Genomic DNA, 24,319 nt, shown 5'->3' with positions numbered 1-24,319 from the left:
CCGTTTTGACTAGAAATTACATTACTGAATGGTGGCGTCCAGGTTTAATGGAGATCACCTAACAGTTTCAGACAGGAGTAAGTCGTTCACTGTAAACTCAGCATTCTAATGCACATTCCAGAGAGTCCTCTTTCTTCACGCTCCTCCATCCATTCATCCATTCACAAACTCCCCACATATATGTGACACCTTTGTTTATCAAATCAATCTCTACAGTAGACACACACACACACACACACACACACACACACACACACACACACACACACACACACACACACACACAGTATTTCCATGCTGGGCATACATGCTGTACAGGTGCCTGTAGGTGTCAGTATTTGTTGCAGGGAAAGTCACTCAAATCTCTCAATCTCACACACACAGATGTGTGAGAGATAGTACTGATATCACAGTGGCTGTCAGACACTCAGGTTCATGACGAGCTCTGTTTCCTCTGGCTAGCTAATGAGGATCTGTCAGTTGAATCAGAAAACTAACAGAGAGAAAGATGGCTCACTTTTACTTCAGCATCTGACCTTACTGTCAACCTCTCTCACTCAGTCTCTCTCTCCTGAGAGTTCATTTTATTCTGGTTAACAGAGAATAAGTGTGAGGAAGAAAGAGAGCCCACAAACCACACCATAAAAATCAATTTTCCACATCACTGATAATGTCCTAAGGCTGCTCGTCATTTAAAATTTTTTGATACTGGTATAAATAACTTGACTTCAAAACTGATTCCTGAATGATACTTTATTTTAAATTGCACACTGAAAGTGAGTGTGGCTTAAACCAGTGTGTGAGGTGCTGGAAGTGGGTATATTTAATGACCACCGTGGACTGCAGACTAATAAACAAACATAGATAATAATAACAACATGCAAACAGCATGTAATTTAGCCTGAGAACATGAATGCCTACTGTCTCACAGACGCTATGACTTAGTATTCAATTTTTCAGTTTTTCTTGGTAGTATTGAAGTAATTTGGTCAGTAATTTCAATACCCAGTCCTACATATAACCATAGAAAAAGAAGTCCTTCTAAAGATACCAACCAGCAACGTTACAGTGACAGGCTTTTGAGACGTATGACCAACACCAGAAGACAAAAAAAAAAGCAGCGAGCTCGTAATGTGGTGAAAAAGCAGAAAGCAAGCACATATTGTGGTACATCGTAGACATATTTTGTGTAATGAAATGGAAAATTATGACTGATTATGACAAGATGTTGTTGACAGAGACTATTAGTCATTCATGTTACAGAAGTACAGACAAAAGCGAGATAACTACATAAATATAGTGAGATACATAGATAAATATTCACAATAAGGGCTGAATTATACATGCTAATACAACCAGAGAGCAGTTAAAGCATTCCCATCTGTCTCCAGTTCTATTCATCTATCACACTTTGAGCACATTCGTACCTACATACCTACTAATACAGCTTTCACAGCACAGTAAATCTTTATATGTTCATGTGCTGTTATATATATTGCATAAATTGTCATTATACCCAGATAAAAACACTCCAGTCCCAAATGTTGTTCTTTCCTCTCTCTTCACTTCACCACCCATGCATAGTGTGGGACTTATAAAGGTGAAACAGGGAAACTTAGTAAGATTATGCTTATCTAAAAGTGAATACTTGTTTAATCTGAGACAAAAATGGCAATTCAGCATCAGTACAGGCTATATAACAGCATGTGCTACTCAGAGTGAATCCCACTTTAATGAGATAATAGAAAGTGAACGTTCTGCCTGCTGAGCTCAGAGAGTGGAAACAGGGAGCAACAACTAAAATCAAGCACACACACATCTGCTTCAATAAAACACGCCTTTTAAATCACTTTGCTGAATGAAAAATTAGTTATTAATAATAATAATAATAATAATAATAAGTTTCAATCAAATGATTAGAAGCCACTGGTAATTACAATCATGCATACATAAGTCTTTTCTTTCTGTCTCTGACTTTGTATTTTCAGAATGGCAACTTTACAGGAGAAGGGTGAAAAAGTGTTCTTAACTTCAATAAATTGATTATATTCCAAGTAATTTTGGGCCATTTCTATTGGTCCGTTTCTCATCAACATTTACATAATGTAAAAGGCAGTTTTTAAGTGGTGCAAAAAAACATATGACAATGAAAATGTATTGATGTTGTATTATACATGATAACGCAAGTCTACTTGAGTCAAATTTAAGCATTAACTATTTGTATAAACAACACTACTCTATTTAAAGCCCATAAGCAGTAGTGGTCAATAGAAGTACTCACCTTTATAGGAGAGCTTGAGACGAGGCACGTTGTTTTTGGCCTGCCGTGCGTCCACTCCTCTCTCGGGCGCACTGATCCCAAACAGCAGCACAACGAACCCCCACAAGTAGTCCATGATGACCCCCTGGCACTGTGCAGTCCAGTCCCCAGGGCTCCAGAGAACACAGCTAATAACAGTGGTCCAGATCAGAGCAGCAGCACCTGAGGGTGGAGCAGGTGTGAACGTGTGGATGTGTGGTCAGTCAATGTGTAAAACACATGGCGATCACATCCCTCTAGGTAAAGCGTTCAGAACACTCAGAAACTGACCATCAACGAACGCCAGTGCCTCAGCACACTCGCTTTCTCTTCTATGAATGTGTTTGTGTGTGTGTGTATATGTGTGTTCTTTCCGAGCCTTGAGGCTGTTTATCTACTCAGCCCCCCTTCTGTTCTTTCCCCTCTCTTTTCTGCAACTATCTAAAGTAGCAGCCCAGCTGAAAGCGCACTGAGACTAAACTGAACTCTACCACTCTCTCTCTCTCTCCCTCACACACTCTGCCCCGCAAGAGCTCAGCGCACGCAAGTCCACACCGCGCACAGCCGAAGAGAGAGTGGAGACAACTGAGAGAGCCTGGGCAAGCGAGGGAGGGAGAGATAGAGGGGGAGGGAGGGAGGGGGGCTGGGCTTGGAGGAGAGGATCCTGTAGGTATAGTTTTCTTTTTTCCGCCTGACACAACAGCCCCCCCAACATCCACCCACACTCACTCACTCACCCACTCTCACTCACCCACATGCTATCTATTGCTCACTCTCTCAAAGATTTTCAATGATTGTTGTAATAGCACCTGACTTTCTCTCACTATAACCGGTCCTCCTTGACTTTATCATAAGCGTGAGTTACACAGCAAATCTAGGGAAGTATTGAGCTTAGCTTCTTCTCTGTCTGTAAAACAAAAGCTACTATTACTTTTTTACATATCATCACTGTCAGATCAAAACCTTTTAAAATGAACTGATTTAAAACCTTTTTAAAATTAATCAATTAACTTATTTTGTATCAATTTTTGTATCAACTGAAAATGGCAGCCTTTTATTTTATGACAATAGACCAATCGAAATGGTCCAAAACTACTCAGAATAAAAATATGTTACTTTAACTTATATTAAAATTTAAGAATATTTTTCCTTCTCCTGAAAGTCATAACCCTTCATTTGAAGGAATTAACACCCACATTAGCACTGATATATTAATAAAACATATAAAGCAGTACTTACATATTTATAAGCAGCTTATGCCAGTAATCACAAGATGTTTTATGAAGTAAATGATATTGTATTGAAAATGGATGCTTCATAATAGTCTTCTATTTATAACATTGTTATGAAGCATCATTCCCTAGTAATGGAACTGGTTAGGCAGAGGACTAGGTAAGAAAACTATGAGTAAAAGTACAAAAATACAATACTGTGTAATAGAATTTGTTCATCAAAATAATATAATAAATATTGTAATATAACTGTAATAACTGTTAATTACTTTTGATTATTAAGTAAATGTAAGTACAATTAAGAACCTAAGTACATTCCGTTACTTAGGAACGACGTATCATAATAGTGCTATTCATGGAACAAATGTCTATCACTTTACTTTCTGGCTCCTTATGTGTAAACTATCATTTACTTCATCGAGCATGCCCTCTAGTGACTACTGGCAGCTGTTCATAAATTCTCAAATTCTATCTAAATACTTTATTCAAGGTGTGACCATGAAAACAATATACAAAACTATAAAACGTTTCAGGCAGCCATGAAAATTGTTAAACCTATTTGTCCTGGCAGTAAGTGTGTTACTGTCAGTTACACAATATAATATCAGAATAACAGAATACTTTGTTAAATTCCACCAGCAGCACACCTGATTTAATTTACTAAAGGACTGATTAGCTTGGATGGTACCTGTAAATATTAGACTTCCTTATGGGGAGGTTTTGAAATGGTTAAGCTAACTGACAGCTATGAAACCATAAATTCACAATGTATTATTTATTAGTTTATTTGTATTTGTTCTAACTGTAGTATTTTTTAAACATAGAAAGCATATGTTTTCTGCATTTGCTGTGTAAATCATGCTTTTCCTCTCACTGTCCTTTCTGGCTTCCTGACCAAGACACTCTTGAAGCTCCTGCTCAGCTCCACCCTCACATCAGACACTTATTTTTAGCCTGCCCCACCACAAGAGGTGAAGACAGCAAAAACGAGAGAGAGAGAGAGAGAGAGAGAGAGAGATTCAAAAGTCATGTTCAACACTTTTAAAAATGTTTCTTAAAAAAGAAAGAAAGAAAGGAAGAAAGAAAGAAAGAAAGAAAAAGAATTGGGATATATATACTTTTTGAACAGTGTACCTGTGTTTGATTGACACTGATAGCTGCTGCTTAACCTCTTTCCCACAGTCACACTGACACAACCTCTCCCCCAACCCACTCTCTTCCACACTCACTCACTCACACCCACCTCCCCCACACACACTCCATGAGAGACACACAAAGTTACGCTTAATACCAATACTTTCAGTACAGTATTTTCTTATTATTGCCCTATTACTGCAAAGCCCAAGTGGAGTGGCACACTGATCCTGACCTACAGCAACACTTTCCTCCTCACATTTCCATTTGGCAGTGCCTGAGTGGATTATTTGACTGGCACTACTAGCCTGTATCCTGGGCAGGGCAGGAATCCTTGAGTAATTGGATTTTAATATGGTGCAACACAGGAACAGTTCTAAATAAATGTGTTGTTGACAGGAGCAATCTCTCAATAGTCAGATTTATGAGAGCAGAGAGCAAGACAAGAGACTGAAAACATCACACAGTGATCGCCAAACAGCAGCCTCCTCCAGACCCAACAGTGTGTGTGTATGTGTGTGTCACTAAAGACACAGGCTGAGCTTCAGTAAACTGAAGGAAGTGGCTCTAGTAGCAGTAGTAACGAAAGGCATTGGCAAAGAAGAACTCATTATAAAGTAAAAAGGAATAAATGAGCGAGTCATAAAGTAAGTCACTGAGTCCGTATCAGCTGATGCACATATTAATATAGAAAATGAAAGTATTTAACATTTCTCAGTATTTTTAATGCCTCCATAAAATGACAGGACTTTGTCATTCTGAAAGTGTAGATTATCACAGTGAATCCAGTTTTCCTATCCATGCTTTCACCACAAACAGAAACTGCTGCAAAGTTGGACAAGCTTTACAGTACTTTGACAAAAATCTTACTCATGAAACTCTATCAATAAATTTAGCATGTGTTATTAATTTGAAATGAATTATTTTTGTATGCATGTAGAAAGAGACACTGTTAGGATAGATAAGATACAGTATTTGGTCATGTAATCTAATGTTAGCATGGTGGCAAATACAACCTACCCAGTTTTGATCATAGTATTTTACTGTAGGGCAGTGTTCATAAACACTATTTGACACCTACATAAGATCATGTCAGTCGATGTAAACACATGCAAACACTTATAAATGTTTATTCGAACAGGCAGTGTCTGCCGTAAAAGCTGGTTTTGTCAACTTTTATGTCAAGTTGATATAGCACCATCAAGTGACATTGATTTTTGTTCTGACTTTGGGTTGCATCAAGACACTTTTTTGGGTGAAAAGACAAGCATGTTATAACAACTCACTGTTTAGCTTGGTGTATATCACAGTGACATAATGCTGATGATGTGACATTGATTGACCCCTTAATCTCAGGCTTATTACATACCAAGGCTTATTATTCGGACTACAAGGACTTCAGTGCAACCGGCTGAGCTATTCTTAAGTTATAAAAGTCAGCCCACTGGTGGTCCCTGGCCATTGAAGGGATTAAATAAATCATAAATGGCAAAATTAAACTTACTTTATCTAAAGCCTACAAATAATGCTCATTTTTGTTCAATCAGCCTGATGTGGCAAGCAATGTCATTATCAGCATTAAGGTTTGTCATTTCACCCCAGAATGTCACCTGACATGAACTCTCAAAAAGAATGGTATGAACCTGTCACTGGGGCAGTACCCCTCTTGTCACTGGGGTGGTACCCTCAACGGTACATCGCAATACCTTCAGTACCTCAGAACATAATTGTACGATAATCCACTGAAATTATATTTTCTAAGTGGTATCGACTCCACACACCCGTCTCATCTCCAGGCTTTTTATTTTATTGTTCTGTTTTAAAACATTAGATTACGAAAAGGCACAAATATGTACTTTTTCACTGGGGAAAAAAACACTTATTTAAGGTACACAATTGGACCTTAAAACCACTGTTGTACCTTTGAAGGTACATTTACATTGTTTGGACCCTGATGAACAAAAAATGAAACCCACACAACACCTTTATTTTTAAAAGTGTAGATGTGTCAACTTGATCAAAGTTGGCAATCTTTATGACAAATTATGCCTATTGTCTACAAATGTTTGTGTAGGTCTATGTCAGATGCCATGAAGGGTTTATGTAAGTGTCATATAGCCACCACATTACCATTCTGATTAGCTTCAGAAGGAATATAGCATGGTGGTATAGCATTTTCATCTATAAACTCGATGTTATGTAGCATCCATTGTGTGAATGAGTAACTACAATGTATCATTAGGTTCGATTGAATTTTTCAACATTGTGTAAAACTTGTCCAACCTTGCAACAAAAGCTATGAAAAAAATAATAAAATTATGGGCGGAGCATGGATCATTCGCTCTGAACAGCCTTTCGAGTGAGGGAGAAAGCCTATTGAAAGACATTAAGGAACGTAACTGAAGCTAATAAGGAGTTTCACAGAGAACAGCCTGCTTTACCATCACCATCATCATCCTAGTGAGGAGAAAAGCCACCCATGTATTACCACAGAACAATGGAAACTCTAGAGTTAGTCTGAAGAGACTGCAGCTCGTCTCGCGCTCGCCTTTACTGTCAACTGACGAGGACAGAAAAGCCATTTCTCTCCTGCATTCATGTTAATGGGGAAATAATGAAGCCAGCATGCGCAATGGGACAGGCAGCCTGCCAGCTCATTTTAAATGGGGTTCAACTTTCATTACATTACTCTAGTGAACTCTCCACTGCTGGCTTCAGCCTAATGATGTCTGCTGAATAGGAAAGAAGGCACACAGGACACTCAAACAGCCTTGACGTCTGAAAACACACGTGTCGAGCCTGAGTAAAAATGATTATTTGTTTGTTGCTGTGCAGCAGATAACTTAGAACCCAATGCTGATTGACAAAAACCTCATGGTGGCCTCTTCAGCAACACACAAGATAGATAAAACACTATATTGTGATTATATTGCTACAAATTGCAACTATGACAAATCACAACTCACCTGAAACACCTGACATTGTTCATGATGCTTTTAGTACATAATAACAAAAACTTTTGTGATGTTTTAGGACTTTAGGTGCATTTGCACCAGTGATAAATATATCCTACCTAATCGTTGTTTACACAGTGTGGATAATGCATTTATTGTTGGCAATACTCTTGGTGGTTGTGTCTTTGTATTCATTACACTGGTATGTGTATTCTGCATTGTCTATCAGGGCCATGACCAGGTTCAGAAACTGAACTCAAATGTGGGTCCATTTCGCAGAAAAGTGACCTCTTTCACACAGTGAATAAATCACACTGCCAAATATGTGAACTTTACAAATCATCAATTTATGATCTCCTTTATGTTTTCAACACTTAATTGCTCATTTTTTTATACCCATCTATGGTGAAGGCAGTGTTATGAATCTTGCCCAAGGACTCTTTTTGGTATAGTGTAGGGTACTTGCCCAGGCGGGGGACTGAAACCCAGTCTACAGCGTAGAAGGCATGTTACCCACTACACTGTACCAGTGAAATCCAGTTACACCGTTTATTTTTATTTTTATTGGTTATTTACTTATATACTCATTTATTTTCAACTAAAAATATATGTCAGAACAAAACCTTGTATATCCATTTTTGCCGTTTTTCAGTTTTTGATATAATTTGAAAATGCCTGTTGCCTTACATTGTGTGTAAATTTCATAAAAAGTCTGATTTCTATTGACTTACATTAAAACTAAAGTATGTTTTTTCCTTCTGCTGTAAAGTTACCATTTTGGAGATACAAGGTTTTGTTCTGACAACAGTGATATGTTAAAGCCTATGCACAAAATTGATGTTAATTACCTTATTGTAATTTTTACCAATTTAAGTGGCTAATATTTACCCCCTAATCTCCATCTATGTTTTCTCGCTCCAAAGAACTGAACTAACATATAACTCATTTGATTGGTATAGATCTTGTAGCCTAAACCAGAGACTATACATCTTCTTTGACTAAAAACAGAGCAGCTGCTTCAGCGAGGCTGATTTTGTTGAAGTTGTCTAACTAAAACCAAATTTTGGGGGTTGTACTTTACAAGCTTAATTTTTTAATTACCCTTATAAACACTCCCATTTATGTCACATGTTCTTGCACAAACTCTCACATCTATATCATAGATGTTTATACGTTAGCCCATAGAATGCACGTGCATCATGATAAGAAATCAATGTTGCTCTGAGTAGAAAAGCATCTCGTGCAGAGCTAAACATAACGGGCAGTTAAATCTATGACCGAACCACAGCTACTCTGTGGTCAGCTGAGAACCAGTCGTGTCACTGCTGATTGAGCTGTCTTGGGATGCAACTTTTTCCACAAAGTAGACTGACACATTATCAGGACATCACTGTTTCCACACTGAATCTCATGAGATGTGTGACAAAAAAAAAAACTCTGGAAACTGCCGAGGTCAGGACCTTTGTGTCGTCATAGCAAGTTATGACCATGTTGTCTATTCACGTGCCTCCAAAAAATCCTGATGCATGCAAGTGTACTTGTGCAATAAAATGATTCAGCCTGTTTGTGATATAAGTATTGTAAAAACCAATATTACCATAAAAGCAAGAGTGGAGTAGTTTTCTCTTTCAACATTTCTTCCTTTATCTCACCTATCCTCCATTTTCAGCTCCAACTGCAGCCTTCTAAGCCTGATCACATTTCCTTTTGTCTAAAAATGACTATTAGTGTGACTTCAGCATCATATCGCTGACTGTGATCAGCAGTAAGGCAGCATCACCTGTCCTCTGAATCAAGCCCTCCTTAATGCCCCTGCATTACAAGCTACAAATAAATCATTGTTCAGTAAGAACTACAAGCAATAACAGAATGTCCCATGAGGCTCACCTACCAAGCAGTCTGACTAAAGCAGTCTATAGAGCCATCTTTCCCTGTGACCCTGGGCCAGTAGCATTACATAAGGCATATCAAAGCCCTGCTCTCAGCACAGCGTCACACAGCATGCCCAAGTCTGTTTCCAGAAAGCCTGCAGTGTGATCAGATGACCGAGCACTGGGAGATTTATCTCCGCATCAGCTGGGGCCGGTCAGCTTCACTTACAGTGATGTACAGTATATGGAGCTAGAAAGCAGGCTAAAGCTCAGCGAGAGAGAGAGAGAGAGAGAGAGAGAGAGAGAGAGAGAGAGAGAGAGAGAGAGAGAGAATATTAAAAATGGGGAGAGAGGAGAGAGATTATGAGAGAGAATAATGAGAGAGAGAGTTGAAGAGAAAGAGATGAGAGAAAGATGGAGAGAGTATGAGAGACTAAGAGAGCAAAGGAAAGAGAAAGAGTGAAAGTGAAAGACAGAGAGACTGAGAAGGGGAGAGAGGGCCTAAGAGAAACAGAGAGAGGAAGGAAGAGAGATAGGGAGAGGGACGGGAAATAAGAGAAATAGAGCGACAGACAGGAGGGAATGACAGAAAAAAGAGTGAGAGAAAGTTAGGGCAAAAAGAAAGAAAGAAGGAGAGAGAAAGAGAGGGAGAGAGAGAGAAACAGAGGGAACAGAGGGGTGACAGAAAAAGGAGAAAAAAGGTGTGTCAGAGAGATGAAAGGCGAGAGCAGGAGAGAGTAAAAAACAGAGAGAGAATGAGAGATAAAAAAGAGTGAGAGACATGATGGGATAGACTGGGAGGACAGCAGGAGAGAGAAGAGAAAGAGAGAAGTAGAGAAAAAATGACAGGAAATGATAAAGAAAAAAGAGAAGGAGACAGAGGGGCTAAAAGATATGGAGAAAGAGAAACAGTAAGAGTGAGAGAGCAAGAGCAAGAGAGACAGAGAGAGGGAGAGAGAGAGAGGGGGTGATACTTTTGACTTTTGCTGTACTTCCCAACTTGCTGCAAATAATTTCCACAGAGCAGAAGCAGAGAGGAAATTTCCAAAGAAAAATCTTGTTCCAGTATAACAGCAGTCACATGTCGTACTGTAACGAGAGTCAAGAGACACAGAGTGAAAATGTTTAGCGTTAAGCTAGTAAACCAAGACCTAACCATGGTAAACTCAGTGGATTTACTGTGAATACACGTTTTAAAGTGCTATGTATAAAGCAGTAGGTCAGTAACAAACTGGTGGGCACTACTTTGATTAAATGACATGCTGATATTAATATTCACTGTTTATAACCAGAGAAAACAGGGTGAGCCTACAATGGCATGACCAACACAGTGTTTCTGACTTTGTAACTCTGTAAAGTGCTTTTAAACAAAAGCCATATGTTTCACTTTTTTTTTTAAACTAAAACATTTTTTTGGTTACTGAGGTGAAGGTTAGAGTCAAGAGGCTTAGAAAATCTAAGTGTACTTACATACATATGTAATGCACATGAGACATATGACACTACATCCCAACACTGTATACAAAAATGTGTATGTGTGTGTGTGTGTGTGTGTGTGTGTGTGTGCGCGTTCAGAAGGCTTGTTAACTGGCTCATCCTTGCTGTAAATAAAGCCCTTTAGAGGAGTGCAGAGGAGCCAGAACTAATCCCACCCAAACCCCCTCACGGATATGGAAATATAGGCTGCTGTGGGTTTGTACATTCAGAATGGAGGAAAGGCTTTAACTGTGGGATTGGCTGAGGCAACAGAAATGCTCATTATCCTTCCAGAGTAACCCTGTCTGATTCCTTTAGCCTGCTGAATCCTCTCGTCAAGTATTGCAGAATGAAGTGTGAATGGGCCTGTTCAGAGCATTAGCACTCAGGCATGTAGTTTTTTCTTTACCTGTTGTTTAGTGGGATTAACCTGTAATCCATTGCTTAATGTGGATTCTAAACCTGACCTGATCTGCTTCATGTGAATTCATGTCTATAATGATGTTTAACTGCACTTAAATACTGTCATTTGGGTCACTACAAGAAAACAAATCTGCTGAGACATTACACTACTCCTCTCCTCTTCTGTTCTCCTCTACTCCCCTCATCTCTTCTTCCTTTTTTCTATTATTCTCATGTTCTTCATCTGATTTCCTCTACCCTTTGCTCCTGTTCTTTTCTCCTCATTTCCCTTCCTCTTCTGTTCTTTTTGTCTTTCTCTCCCTTCCTGTTCTTTTCTGATCTCCTCTTCTTCTATCACCTCCTTTCATATTCTTTTCTCCTATCCTCTTCTTTACTGTTCTTTTCTCCTCTGCTCTTCAGTCCTTTTCTACTCTAATATGCTTGTCTCCTTTCTCCTTCGTCTGATTTCCTCTACTCTTCACTAATGTTCTTTTCTCCTTTCTGTTCTTCTCTCCTATTATTTCCTCTCATTCTGTTCTCCTCTTGTTCTTATCTCCTCTCCTTCTGTTCTCCTCTCTTGTTCTTATCTCCTGTCCTCCTCCGTTCTCCTCTAATCTCTTCCTCTATCCTCTCCTGTTCTTCTCTCATCTTCTCCACCATTATTTTGTCCTCTCCTATTCTTTGCTCCTCTTCTCCGCTCCTGTTCTTTTCTCCTCTCCTATCCTCTCCTGTTCTTTTCTCCTCTCCTATCCTCTCCTGTTCTTTTCTTCTCTCCACTTTTCTCTTCTTCTCCTCTTCCTCTGTCCTACACATTTCTCCTATCCTTTCCTCTACTAGACTTTTCTCCTCTCTTCATCTCTCCTCTTCTGTCCTTTACTACTCTACTCTCCTGTGCTTTTCTCCTTTTTTGCTCTTCTTCTAAATTTCTTCTACTCTTCACTAATGTTCTTTTCTTCTCTCTTTCTTCTGTTCTCTCTGGTCATTTGCTTTCCTTCTTCTGTTCTCTCTTCTCTGCTTTTGATCTTTTCTCTTCTCTTGTTTTTATCTCTTGTCCTCCTCTGTTCTCCTCTTCTTTACTCCTCTCATAACCTCTCCTTTTCTCCTGGTCCCTCCTCTTCTCTCCTGTTCTTTTCTCCTCTTCCATGTTCTCCTCTCCTTCTCTCTTCTCCTCTTCATATAACTGTGACATCTTATTTCACTTTTACAGCCTTGTAAACGGAATTTTGTTTTCAAAACCAACATATTTTATACCCTCAGTAGTCACATGAAGCTAACTAATAAAATACTAGAGTCCCAAGAATCCTACCATGGGTGTTTATGCTGAAGAGTATCTCTCTCTCTCTCTCTCTCTCTCTCTCTCTCTCTCTCTCTCAATTCACTCTGCATGTAAAAGATAATTGACCAAAGCAGAGGACACTGACCACACTGTAAGGATTAAATACTAAATACTGTAAGGATTAAGCGTAAAGTGCTTTGACAATGTTTTATTGACTCTTTTTTCTTTTAATCTTGACCTTTGTAAAAAAAAATATGATGGTACCTTTGCATGGTCTGCACTAAATAACTGCCACTTGACCTCTGCAAAATCATGGAGGAGTCTAGTCCCAAGCCCCTCAATCCAAAAGGTCTGAGCTCTGTGTATGAGGTGGTCTTGGTTAAATATGTGCCCACTGAGAGCATGAAGAACCCACTCAGCACTTACTCAGCCAGTTTATACAATGTAGGCCCTCCCTTTCAACCCACACATAATACCCCCTACTATCCATACAGCTATGAACACAAAAAGAGACCCTCAAACCCACCCATATGTCCAGTGCCTACTCACTTCCCCTACTCCACAGCCCTCCTACCCCCCCATCTTTTTACACAGTCTGGCCCAAGCCTGCAGTTCTCTCCTCCTCTTGACCTCCACCCTGCTGCTGAGTGTTTGGGTGGAGCGCTGAAGTTCTGGACCACTCAAACACTCTGGGAAAATAAGCTCATAAATGGTCGGCCAGTAGCCTGATGCCCATTCAAACATCTACTTCTACTCGAGGGAGAGGTTTAGAAGAGGAAACGTGTGGAATGAACATCACACCATCTACATTTAAGGACTTCTTTGTGAAAAGATATCTAGCACGAAATCAAAGGATCCTCTAGAGGTGGAGACAAGGAACCATGTGGAAAGAACATCACGGAACTATCCAAACGGACTTCTTTCATCATTGAAACATATCTAGCACAAAATGTAAGGATCCACTAAATCACCGAAGGGAGAGCGTGCAGTGAAATTGTGTAGACGTGAGATGGATTAAGAAGTGATGACTCTACCTGCTCTCACTGCAGTAACGTGAGACGCACAGCGTCAGACTCCTTGTGGCCACAGATATTGAGTTGCTCTCTGCAATAGGGAAAGATGCACTACCTTCCTGCAGACACGAACACAGCGTTATTTCCCACTCTGATGGAACCCAGCTGTGGAGGCAGAAGCCATCCTCAAAGGGAAACTAGTGTGGATTTAGCAGAGATAAGGGCCTGTAGCTTTCCTCTGCTTCACCATAATTTTGGCCACATCCTTTGGGTATTCCAAGAAAAAGGGAAGCATTTACTGAGCAGTATAATCATTTTCAGTACACTTTCATCCATCATAACATCTTTTTCAAATAATGAGATGCTAACATTAATCCACCATATTTAATATCAATGAGAGAAAACACTATGCAATGCTTAGTTTAATTTTGATTGTTGAATACTGGAATAATGTCATTTTCACATTAAAGGGACTTTAACGTATTGTCGACACCATGATAAGCCACTAGGCTAGTGGTGCATATATGCAAGTATGGTGTATCTGGTAGTATGCATAAGTAAGGGTGTGAAGTCTTTGCTGTCCTCAGTTATGGATGAATATTTCATTACTTTGGTGGGCTTATGGTAAATCAGTCTCAGAGTACTGTGGAAAAGTCATAAGCTGCTTTCATTTATTTAAGTAGTATTTAGTTTCATTTATTCCAGTCAAAACTGAGATTACGTTATTATTAATTTATTTATTTTTTAGTGTCAGGAAATGAAGAAGAAAACAGATGTGACAGAAAATTACACAGAAGCCTCATTAGCTAAACATAATAATAAAAAAACTCTGTATTAACTGTGTCCACTCTGCCTTTACTACAGTTTCCATTCTTTTTGGGAGAAACATTTTCAGTTTTTCAAAAAAGCATATTTTTCCACACCTCCAAAGTTCAGTCTTAGTTGTTGGTTATGTTATCTGCTTCTCACAGGCCAAGTAATACAAACACATTCAATAATGTCTGGGTGGTCATTCCACTATTCTAACAGTTTCTTCATTTAATTTGCAAATTCAATTTCCTTTTCTCAGTAACAGCTTCTTGACAGCTACACATCCTTTCAGACCCATAGTGTTGAGTGTCTTCTCACAGTGGAAGGACGGACAGAAACACCTGTGGATTTTGAAGCAAGAGTGGAGCTTGATTTTCTCCTCACTCTCAAATATCAAAGCTTTAATGCTGTTCATCTAATGGTCTTGCACAGATGTTATGTTTTCTCCATATTTTAAACTATTTTTAACTACATTTTTGGAAACTCTTTTCACTTATTTTCCTTTGACTTTCACCTTTGTTATTTCATTTAAAATCTCCTCAGAAATACCTATTGAAAAATGAATAATAACTTGTACCTAAAGGCCATTTTAACTGGAAATTAAATAAATGAAAGGTTGTTTCTGACATTTGCACAGTACTGTACCTCCTTCTGAAGTGACAGATTTAAACATAAAATAATGAAATATTCGTCCATAGCCGCAGACAGTAAAGACTAATCCAATCACGAGTTGCTTAACAAGTGCACCTTTATGTGTCACCTTTCCTTCTGCTGTCGGCCTAAAACTTGATAATATTATGCCAGCTAGTTAGCAAGCAGGCACTGTATGGCAATAATATAGGAATTAAGTAAGCATGTATTTAGAATTGAAGGTTGGGTCTTCGTATGACAGTAATGCCAACAGCCATGCTTCAGTGCAACAAATCAGCTTCTGACATCCAGATTTAAACCAGACACCAAAATATATCTCTATGTTTGTGTGTTTTGTGAACTATAAGTAATTTCTAAATGGTAAATGACAATTTTAAATAAAAAAGTTTAAAATTGCATAAATATGCATCTGCAGTATGTGGATGCACATATATTGGGATGGGGATCCCTTAGAAAGCAGCATACTCACCTATCCAGACACTAAACCATTATATAAGCCCCAAAATGCCTTGTCTCCTAGAAAAGTTAAACATGAATCAGAGCCATTTCTTATTTAAAAATGTAAAATTTTTAAATGTACTTATTTGTATTTTAAATTGTTAATTTTAAAATAGGCATTGTCTAAAGATTAAAATAATATTGTGAATATTTGTATTGCCCACCCCCAGCAGAGTCCTATGAAAAGCAGGAGTATAAAGAATATAACACAACTTGAGATTGAGCCCTCATACTCCAGGGACCAGCCACTGCCTTTAGGGTGGTGGCAACATCAACAAGGAACAATTACTCCTCCAATAAACTTTCTCCGCAGAAGCCAGGCCGGGCCCGGTATGCAGTATTAATGAACATATACACCACACACTGTGAGTCACTTTCTCTCTTGTAATAAAAAATGGATGGCAAAATAAAGCAAAAAACCACAAAGTTATGAATAAATTACTCAGGGCAATATGCTTGCCTGCCTGTCAGGCTGTGGAGGGCCCACCCTCTCCAGAGTGCAAACGGGTACACAAAATCACAGTGAAAGTTAACCCGGTGAGTCAGTCGCTCAGAAATGTAATGCCCTGACCTTTGGCATATAACTAGTAAAGAGCATCCATGTGGTCAAAATCTGACAACAATTTTACAGGCACTTTACATATTATTTACATACATATATGTCAGAAGTAGCTTTGAAACCTCAGAAACACGTTGATGTGATTTTCCAATTTGCTCCTGTATTTCATTACAGCATAACAAGTAGGCTCGTCATTTCGAGTACAACAATGAAGTAGTCTTACCCTATAAAATTATCCGTGTAGGAGTGCTCTTATTTCCTCTCTCCAGATCTGATTTCTGTTGTGTTCCTTCTCTCTGTTCTCATAAATCCTTAAAAGAGCAAAATGGCGGACTCACTGTTGTATTCAGTAGCAGAAGTCTACAGTTACAGTATAAACTGCACTGTAACCAACTTTAACCTAGAGCTTTATAAACTACACATGATCTCACATTAAAGACTACTCAAATGCAAGATGCAATATTATTTGACAATATATATTAAGCATTTTCTTTTCACAGATTTCAGATAAGCATAATGTCGCTGTCCGTAAAAAACAAGCGTCTCCAAAATGGTAATTTTACAGAACAAGGCAAACATCTTCTTTAGTTCTAATGCAAGTTAATGTAAAGATATTTTATTCTAAGCAATTTTGGAGCATTTCTGTTGGTCCAGCAGCTGTGTTCAAATAATGTAGACAATTTTAACTTCAGAAGTTCACCTATTATCTACACAGGGGATGTAGCTAAGAGGGGCCGGGGTACTTGGAATACCAGCAGTTGCTTGCTCCACTGTTTCTCATTATGGTAAGAACTAAGCTGAGCTGTGCCAGTTCCCATAGACTACTTACCTAGTCAGCAAGTACTAGTAGTTGGCCTTTTCCCACTGTGATATTCTGTCAATTGCTATAGTAACTAAACAGTTAGCCAAATTGTGAGATAAGCAATTGTTTGTTGTGCTTAATATTTAAATAAAGTTTTGTTTTTCCTTTGGTTAACAGTAACGGGTGGGAAATTTTAGTTGTTAACAATTTAGTTGTATTGAAGTTGGCTAGATGGCAGTTAATAATTTTTTTTTATGGATTTTTTTTCCTAACTAATTTTGGGCCATTTCTATTGGTCCATTCATCATGAATTTTTCACAATATAAAAGGCAGGTGGTGTTTTCCAATGATAGAAAAACATTCCCCCAAAAACAAAACAAGTAAATAATAAACTAAAATAATAATACATTAAAAATGGAGATACATGGTTTTGTCCAGACAGAGACTAATTGCCTGTGTACAGCCACTTCTCAGTGAAAATGATCAGCCTGTCAAACATATGAATAGAAAAGGGCGCATAAGCATGCTGAATAAATTGGCAATGTCCACGACATGGACTGCCTAATTATAATATGAATGAAGATGGCGTGCTTTAGCTCTGAATTATGTAGAGAATGCCTGTGCTATAACTACCTGGCGAAGTACGTTCTGGGCCGTGCTTATGCTTCACTCTTTTGCCACCTACATGAATACATTATCATTTATGAATATTTCAGTCGTTCTTCCCTTCAGGAGAGATACACATGTCAAAGAGGAAACTGGCTTTATGGTTTTTGCTTTACAAAAAAATAATTAGATCTTTCACATCTTAAATCATGCTGAGTAGATATTCTACTACTCTTATAGCACTACACACTTTATATACTCCCTTAATTAAAGGTTCTCCGAGGGATCTTTTGCAAAAGGCAAATATCTATGATGGAGAATCACTTATATACAGTCCTGTAAACAGAAATGTCTCTCTATAGCACCAAAAATGTTTATTATATACCCTTAAAAAGTGGTTCTTAAAGGGCTTAAAGTTCTTCAAAAAACTTTTAAATAGCACCAAAAGGGTCCCACTATTGTAACTGTTTAATTTGTTTATTCTTACTGTTTGAGTGAATGAGCCCATTTTAGTATTATACAGAACCCTTTTGGCTAAGAGTGCTTTACACTGTACCACAGAACCCTGACATTTCTCCAAAGAACCCTGTTAGTCAGCCCTATTTGTTAAGCATGTAAAGGAAATGATGTGACTAACCCACAAGAACAAATTCCACATTAGCAGAACTCCAACGCGTCTGTAAATCCTGCCTACCACACGTTAAACGCCTGCTCTTTTTAGCACTGTCTCCACTATTCCCTGGCTTTACTAAATCTAAATCCAGATTACTAATAAGGCTAATAAAATGGAGCTAAAGTTCCATATAAGAAGCGACCACACTGTAAATGTGTGAGGCTGAGAAGTTCTGTATTTAAAAAAAAACACTCCAGGAAAGAGTATTTCGCAGCTGTGGAGCAGGATTAGCAGAACCCAGATCAGACCTTCAGTTCCACACAAAAGCAGGCCATTAACCCACTGCAGTCAGAGCTAATCACCTTACACACACACACACACACACACACACAGCAATGGCCTGAGCTCAACCAAGGAAAATGGAGAGAAAATGGTCAGAGGGACAGCAGGAGGTCAGTGGAACAGAGGATTACAGAGGTGTCTCTGTTTTAAAGCACCAACACAGACTCAGCACTGCTTGAACATTTCTCTTCAATCCTGAGCTTATTTCAGCGGATTCAAGTCAGTAAATTAACCCTAAAGCACTTTCATCAGGAAGGTTGTAGAGATACATTCTTAAAAATAAACACTCCTAAATGGTTCTTGGTTTGGACCTACAGTCATATGCAAAAGTTTTAACACCCCTGGTCAAATAATGCTTTGTTGATTGAAAATAATGCATTCTCTCTTCTAGTGCACAATTTCAATTTATTTGCTGTAATCAACACATTGGAAAAATGAAACATAAAAAATAAAACGTTCCATAACTTTAGCACAGGCCACATTTCATGCCCCCCCCGGCCATCTGTTAAATTCAGCAAATAAGCAGTAATTGTGCATTAAAATGTGCAGACGTTTGTGGGAGGATGTGTAATTATTTTCAACAGGGCCACCCAAACTTTTGCATACGATTGCATGGTTCAGGAAAAAAAATGTTACAGAAAGCTCACATTCTGTGGAAATTCCTTAAGCTTTAAACAGGTTCTTCACACTCGCAATTTTAATTCCCAAAATGATTCTGTGAAGAACCATCCACTGCAAGGTTCTTTAAGGAACCAAAAGTTACTTCTAGTGGATTGCCTCAAAGAATCCTTTATGGCACTTTTATTGTTAAGAATAAACAGCAGCACTTTCTGTTTATGTTTAAGCATAGTTTGGCAGATGCTCTTACTCAGAACAACTTAACGTTTAATCATGTAACAGATGTAGGTGAAAGTAGCTTTAGGAGTTGTAGTCAGTGTTATTACACTGAGTTACAACAGCCCACTCTGCAAGCTGTTTCACACTGAATCATAATTTTCATAAATTCAGCAGATCTTTCTCATTTTACTGACTGTTTGCATTTTATGCTGACTAAACAATAAACTTCTCAATGCCAAATATCCTCTCAGTAGACTCTCAATATTATAATAGGGACAATTAGATACTGTTCAAAAGTTTGGAATCACTTGCAATATTAAATTCTTTCATTTTATAAATAATAATAACTTATACAGCATGGACCTAAAGATCACAAACTATTCACCAAAAGATTTTTTTTTCTTTTTTCTTTTTTTTTTAATATTTCAGGAAATCTGTGAATAAGGGGTTATTAAGTAGTAACTGGTACTTCTTCATTCTTCAATTTGTTCAACTGGTATTTTTTTTCAATTTTATGTACAGCTTCCTAGCTTCCTACTAATTATCTGAAACCTGTGAAGCACAGCACTCACATCTTACGATCATTTTATATGCAAAATCTTTTTTATCGTATTGAAAATAGTTCTTCCAAACTTTTGAACAGTAATTCCAAAGTGGCAGAGACCGGCGAAATAGCCTATGAAGGACTCACTCCCAATGGCCAAATGTCACCCAGGAGCTCACTCTCATCCCTATTGACAATTATACTCTAAGACTGGCATATTCCTTTAAGCAAACGCATGAACTCAAACCAACTATACATTGCCATTTTGGGCAAAATCCCAAAGCAGGAGAACCACCTTTAACAGAGCATGCACAGCAATTCAAATGTACAGTTCTGATTTCTTCCTTAATGTAACTGAATAAATTTCCCTGTTAAAACAGCTCTGTTCAATAACACTTTTAAGGTACAATAACACATGTATGTCTCGTTTGAATTCTCTCCCACAGCTTTGGCTCTATTAGAGGCTGGGCACAAAGAGGAATGTCAGCAGTTTTCAGCCTATACTTACATAAACTAGAAAGTTCAAACATTTTTGAATAGCAGCACTTTCTGTGTCCCGTCCACATGTAGACCGCAGCCTCCTGAAATCCATCAATCAGTCACTTTATTTATGCAGGACCACCTTACGTCAAAACACAAACAATGACATACACGCTCTGCCCTTCAAAAGAGCTTCATACAGCCACAGAAGAACTGAAGCTTTTTATTTTAACGTTAGCCATGTCACCGGTGTTTGTAACGTACAGACGTTGAGAGCCGAGCAAAAACAAGAGTGAGATCACATCCATTTTTGATCACTGCACCAGATGAACCTGCTAAGACTAATCATGTCAGAAGCTTAACCTGTAGAAGTTGCACCTATCACCTGTGAGAATCAAAGCATGATGTAATTGTACAGAAACTATTTTTCACTTGTAGATCAATAAAACATGAGGGGAAATTCTGTCAGATGTGTTCTAAACTTTCAGTAAATCCCACATTTTGTTTGTAAGGAAAGAGTGAGATATTTTATTATGATAACACTGAAGGGTTTCATTCTTAAACACACTACAGAGCACTTCCAAGAATTTTCGGTCTTTTCATGATATTCATTGCTGGGAGTGGGCTTATAAACTACACATACAAGAAATTTCAATGCTATATTATGATTAATACTACTTTATTAGAGAAATAAAAATGTCTTCTATCATATGTGAGCTGTTATTCTTTTCAGAAACTTTATGTCCATACTTGTTACAAATGGATGTTCTGCCATGAAGCTTTTCATTTACTGTTGTGCATACAGTTGTTTTGTGGAAAGAAAAACAAATGTCAGTTACCGTTTTCTCATTTCTCTTAGTTCTCGACCCCAGAAGAATGTAACTCATGTTGTGAATGTAATTCATTGCATAACTCACCATGCCATATACTGAGGAATGACACAGTTACATTTGAACAGTGTAGCAAAATGGAAATCATAACTTTAGATTAAAACCTTCATTAACAGGCCCAAAAGTTAACAAAAGCATCCCAATTAACATCTCGTTTGGAGTAGTACAAGTTTGCGGCAGCAGAAACACAAAACAATACTGAAATGTCAAGGAGGTGAGAACATGATGCTGTTTTTCAAAGCATGCCACCTTCTGTTGTATTGAACTATCGGACATCTTCAGACTAGACCTTGGATCAGTTAACCAAATAACCCGAGAGTATGAGAAAATGAGGGCACGCGTGAGCAGGAGGGAAAGAGGGAGTGACTGAACGTTGCCCATTGCCCAGCATGTAAGGTTACACCTCCAAAAGTAGACATAACAATAAACTTCACCAAAGCCAGAAGGCCCGTTCCTCTGGCCTCCCTCTTCCCCCTTTAAGTGAAAGTGCCCACGGGGGTGAAAGCTGGATGTTACAAGCGCCCTTCTGTCTCATTTACAGGCGCTCAACCTTCTCAAACCGACACTGCTCAACACTGCACCAGTAAACACACTTTATCACTTTATCCCACCTGAAACTAGGCAAACGTCCCAAAAAGGGTTTACTGGAGTGAATTTTTGGTTTACTTAAGAACCCATCAAAGAATGGATCTTTAAATAACTAGTTTTGTAAGTGTGATGTGAGAGTGAAGAAGCTTTTAAAAGTTTCACAAACCTCCCTTAATGTAAAGGTTCTATACCAATTGAACATTTTTCCTAGAACCATATGTCCAAGTCCTACTTAATATGAAGGTGTTATTCCAGTTAAACATTTTGCCTAGAACCATATTTCCAAGTCTTATATAATGTAAAGGTTCTATATCTTTTTTTTAATCCAGAACCATATGTTCAAGTCCCTATATGATGTAAAGGTTCTATATAAATGGAAGGTTTCTCCTACAACCGTATGTCCAAGCCCTACATAATGTAAAGGTTCTATAGTAACTGATAATTTTTCCTAGAACCATTTTCCTAGCCATACTTAATATAAAGCCTTTATTTCAGATGAAGATTTTGCCGAGAACCATATGTTAAAGCCTCACTTAATGTGAAGGTTCTATACCAATTAAACATTTTTCCTAGAACCATATGTCCAAGTCCTACATAATGTAAAGGTTCTATACCAATTAAACATTTCTCCTAGAAACATATGTCCAAGCCCTACATAATATAAAGGTTCTGTACTAATTGAACATTTTTCCAAGAACCATATGTCCAAGCCCTACTTAACATAAAGGCTTTATTCCAGTTGAAGATTTTGTCTAGAACCATATGTAAAAGCTGTATATAATGTAAAGGTTCCGTATGAAAGTTTTTTAATCCAGAACCATATGTCCAAGTCCTACATAATGTAAAGGGTCTATACCAATTGAACATTTTTCCTAGAACCATAAGTCCAAGCCCTACTTAATGTAAAGGTGTTATTCAAGTTGAAAATTTTGCATAGAACCATATGTAAAAGCCTTACATAATGTAAAGGTTCTATATCAGTTTTTTTTATCCAGAACCATATGTCCAAAACCTACAGAACGTAAAGTGCTATACCAAGTGAAGGTTTTTCTTAGAACCACACATCCAAGCCAAGAACCACTGAGGAAACTTGACTTTTTATTAAGACTGTAGAGGTTCACTGAAATGTACCATTTAAAAGGACATTATTTTAACTCCCAAAACCACATAAGTACATCTTTGTGCAATTTGCCGAAAGAAAACAACCTGGTAAATGAAGGTGACACTAAAAATCTGTAAGAAAGAAGGCTGATTAAAGGCAAATGAGAGGAGATAACTATTAGGCAGAAACAGGGGGTGGGCTGGCCTTCTCATTAAAATCTTATTAAGCAGCATGGAGAAAGGCTGCCTGGTAGGCTTTGATCACTAGTTTGGACTTTGATGGAGGTGGACATATGCCATAGAACGTTAGGTGTGAATGAGGGCTCTATAATCCCTCCACAGAGAGATGAGCACTGTTTTAAAAGGTAATATGTTCTAATAAAGAAGCAACACTAGAACCAACCTCACTGTGGATCTGTATGTGGAGAACACAAGCCAGACTCTCAAGATTTATGACCGCTGGAGAAGTTTTATGACACTGCAGCTCGGAGGTGAAATCAATCTATGGCAGTGTTCACCACTCCCAGTCCTGAAGGGATACAGCATTGCATTGTTTACTGTTTCCCTGCCCCAACAGTCCTCAGCCAACTCATGTAGATTCATAAACAGCTGATACGTTCAATTAGTTAATGTAAAGTAGAGAAAGTACAAGAAAACTGATTTCTCCTCAAAGAGACTTCGACTGCTGATATAAACAGCTGGATCTTGGAAAGTGTTCAGCACTATTATATAGCAATTATTGTCCAGTCAGAGTAATAGTAGAGTAGTAGACTGAGACTGGTAATCTTGATCTTGTAAAATGTTTAACGAGTTCTTTTGTGACATTGAAGGTATCAATCTGTCTTGTCTGTCTATCTAGCTGTCTCTGAAGGTAATCCTCTTGCAAAATTCTTCCAGAAAAAAATATTAAAAAGACCGAACTGGACTTCTAACAACCATGCAAGACCCAGTAGACCACAACTAAACTGTCAAACAGTAGTTTTATCTTTGAGAGAGAGGAGAAACTCAAGCTCCACTCTTGTTTTATATCAGAAAAAATTCACAGGTGTTTCTGTCCATTCTTCCACTGCGAGAAGACAACTTAACGCTATGAGTCTGAAAGGATGTGTAGCTGTCAAGAAGCCATTACTGAGAAAAAGACAGACAAAAAGAAGCTGCTGGTGTGAGAAGCAGAAAATGCAACCAATTTCTAAGACGGAACTTTGGAGGTGTGGAAAAACATCCCTGTGCATTTTTTTTAATGAAAACAAGTCTCCCAAAAAGAATTAAAGCTGTAATAAAAGCAAAACATGGACACACTAAATACTGAAAAAACTGCTATTATTTCTTTAGTTGTTGAAG

General features: G+C 38.2%; 1 protein-coding gene across 1 annotated transcript in view; it reads right to left on the bottom strand.

Moving 5' to 3' along the window:
* The window catches only part of sema3ab (sema domain, immunoglobulin domain (Ig), short basic domain, secreted, (semaphorin) 3Ab), a 45,587-nt gene extending 42,720 nt beyond the window's left edge, over window positions 1-2,867 (bottom strand). The window contains 1 exon segment of the mRNA XM_036584679.1: window positions 2,282-2,867. Coding sequence (XP_036440572.1) covers window positions 2,282-2,396 — 115 coding nt within the window. The 5' untranslated portion in view covers window positions 2,397-2,867.
* Window positions 2,868-24,319: the final 21,452 nt, after the last annotated feature.

Source organism: Colossoma macropomum, unplaced genomic scaffold (assembly GCF_904425465.1).
Source record: "Colossoma macropomum unplaced genomic scaffold, Colossoma_macropomum, whole genome shotgun sequence".
NCBI lineage: Eukaryota > Metazoa > Chordata > Actinopteri > Characiformes > Serrasalmidae > Colossoma > Colossoma macropomum.
The sequence above is the reverse complement of the archived record's forward strand: the minus strand, read 5'-3'. Positions and strand labels throughout refer to the sequence as shown.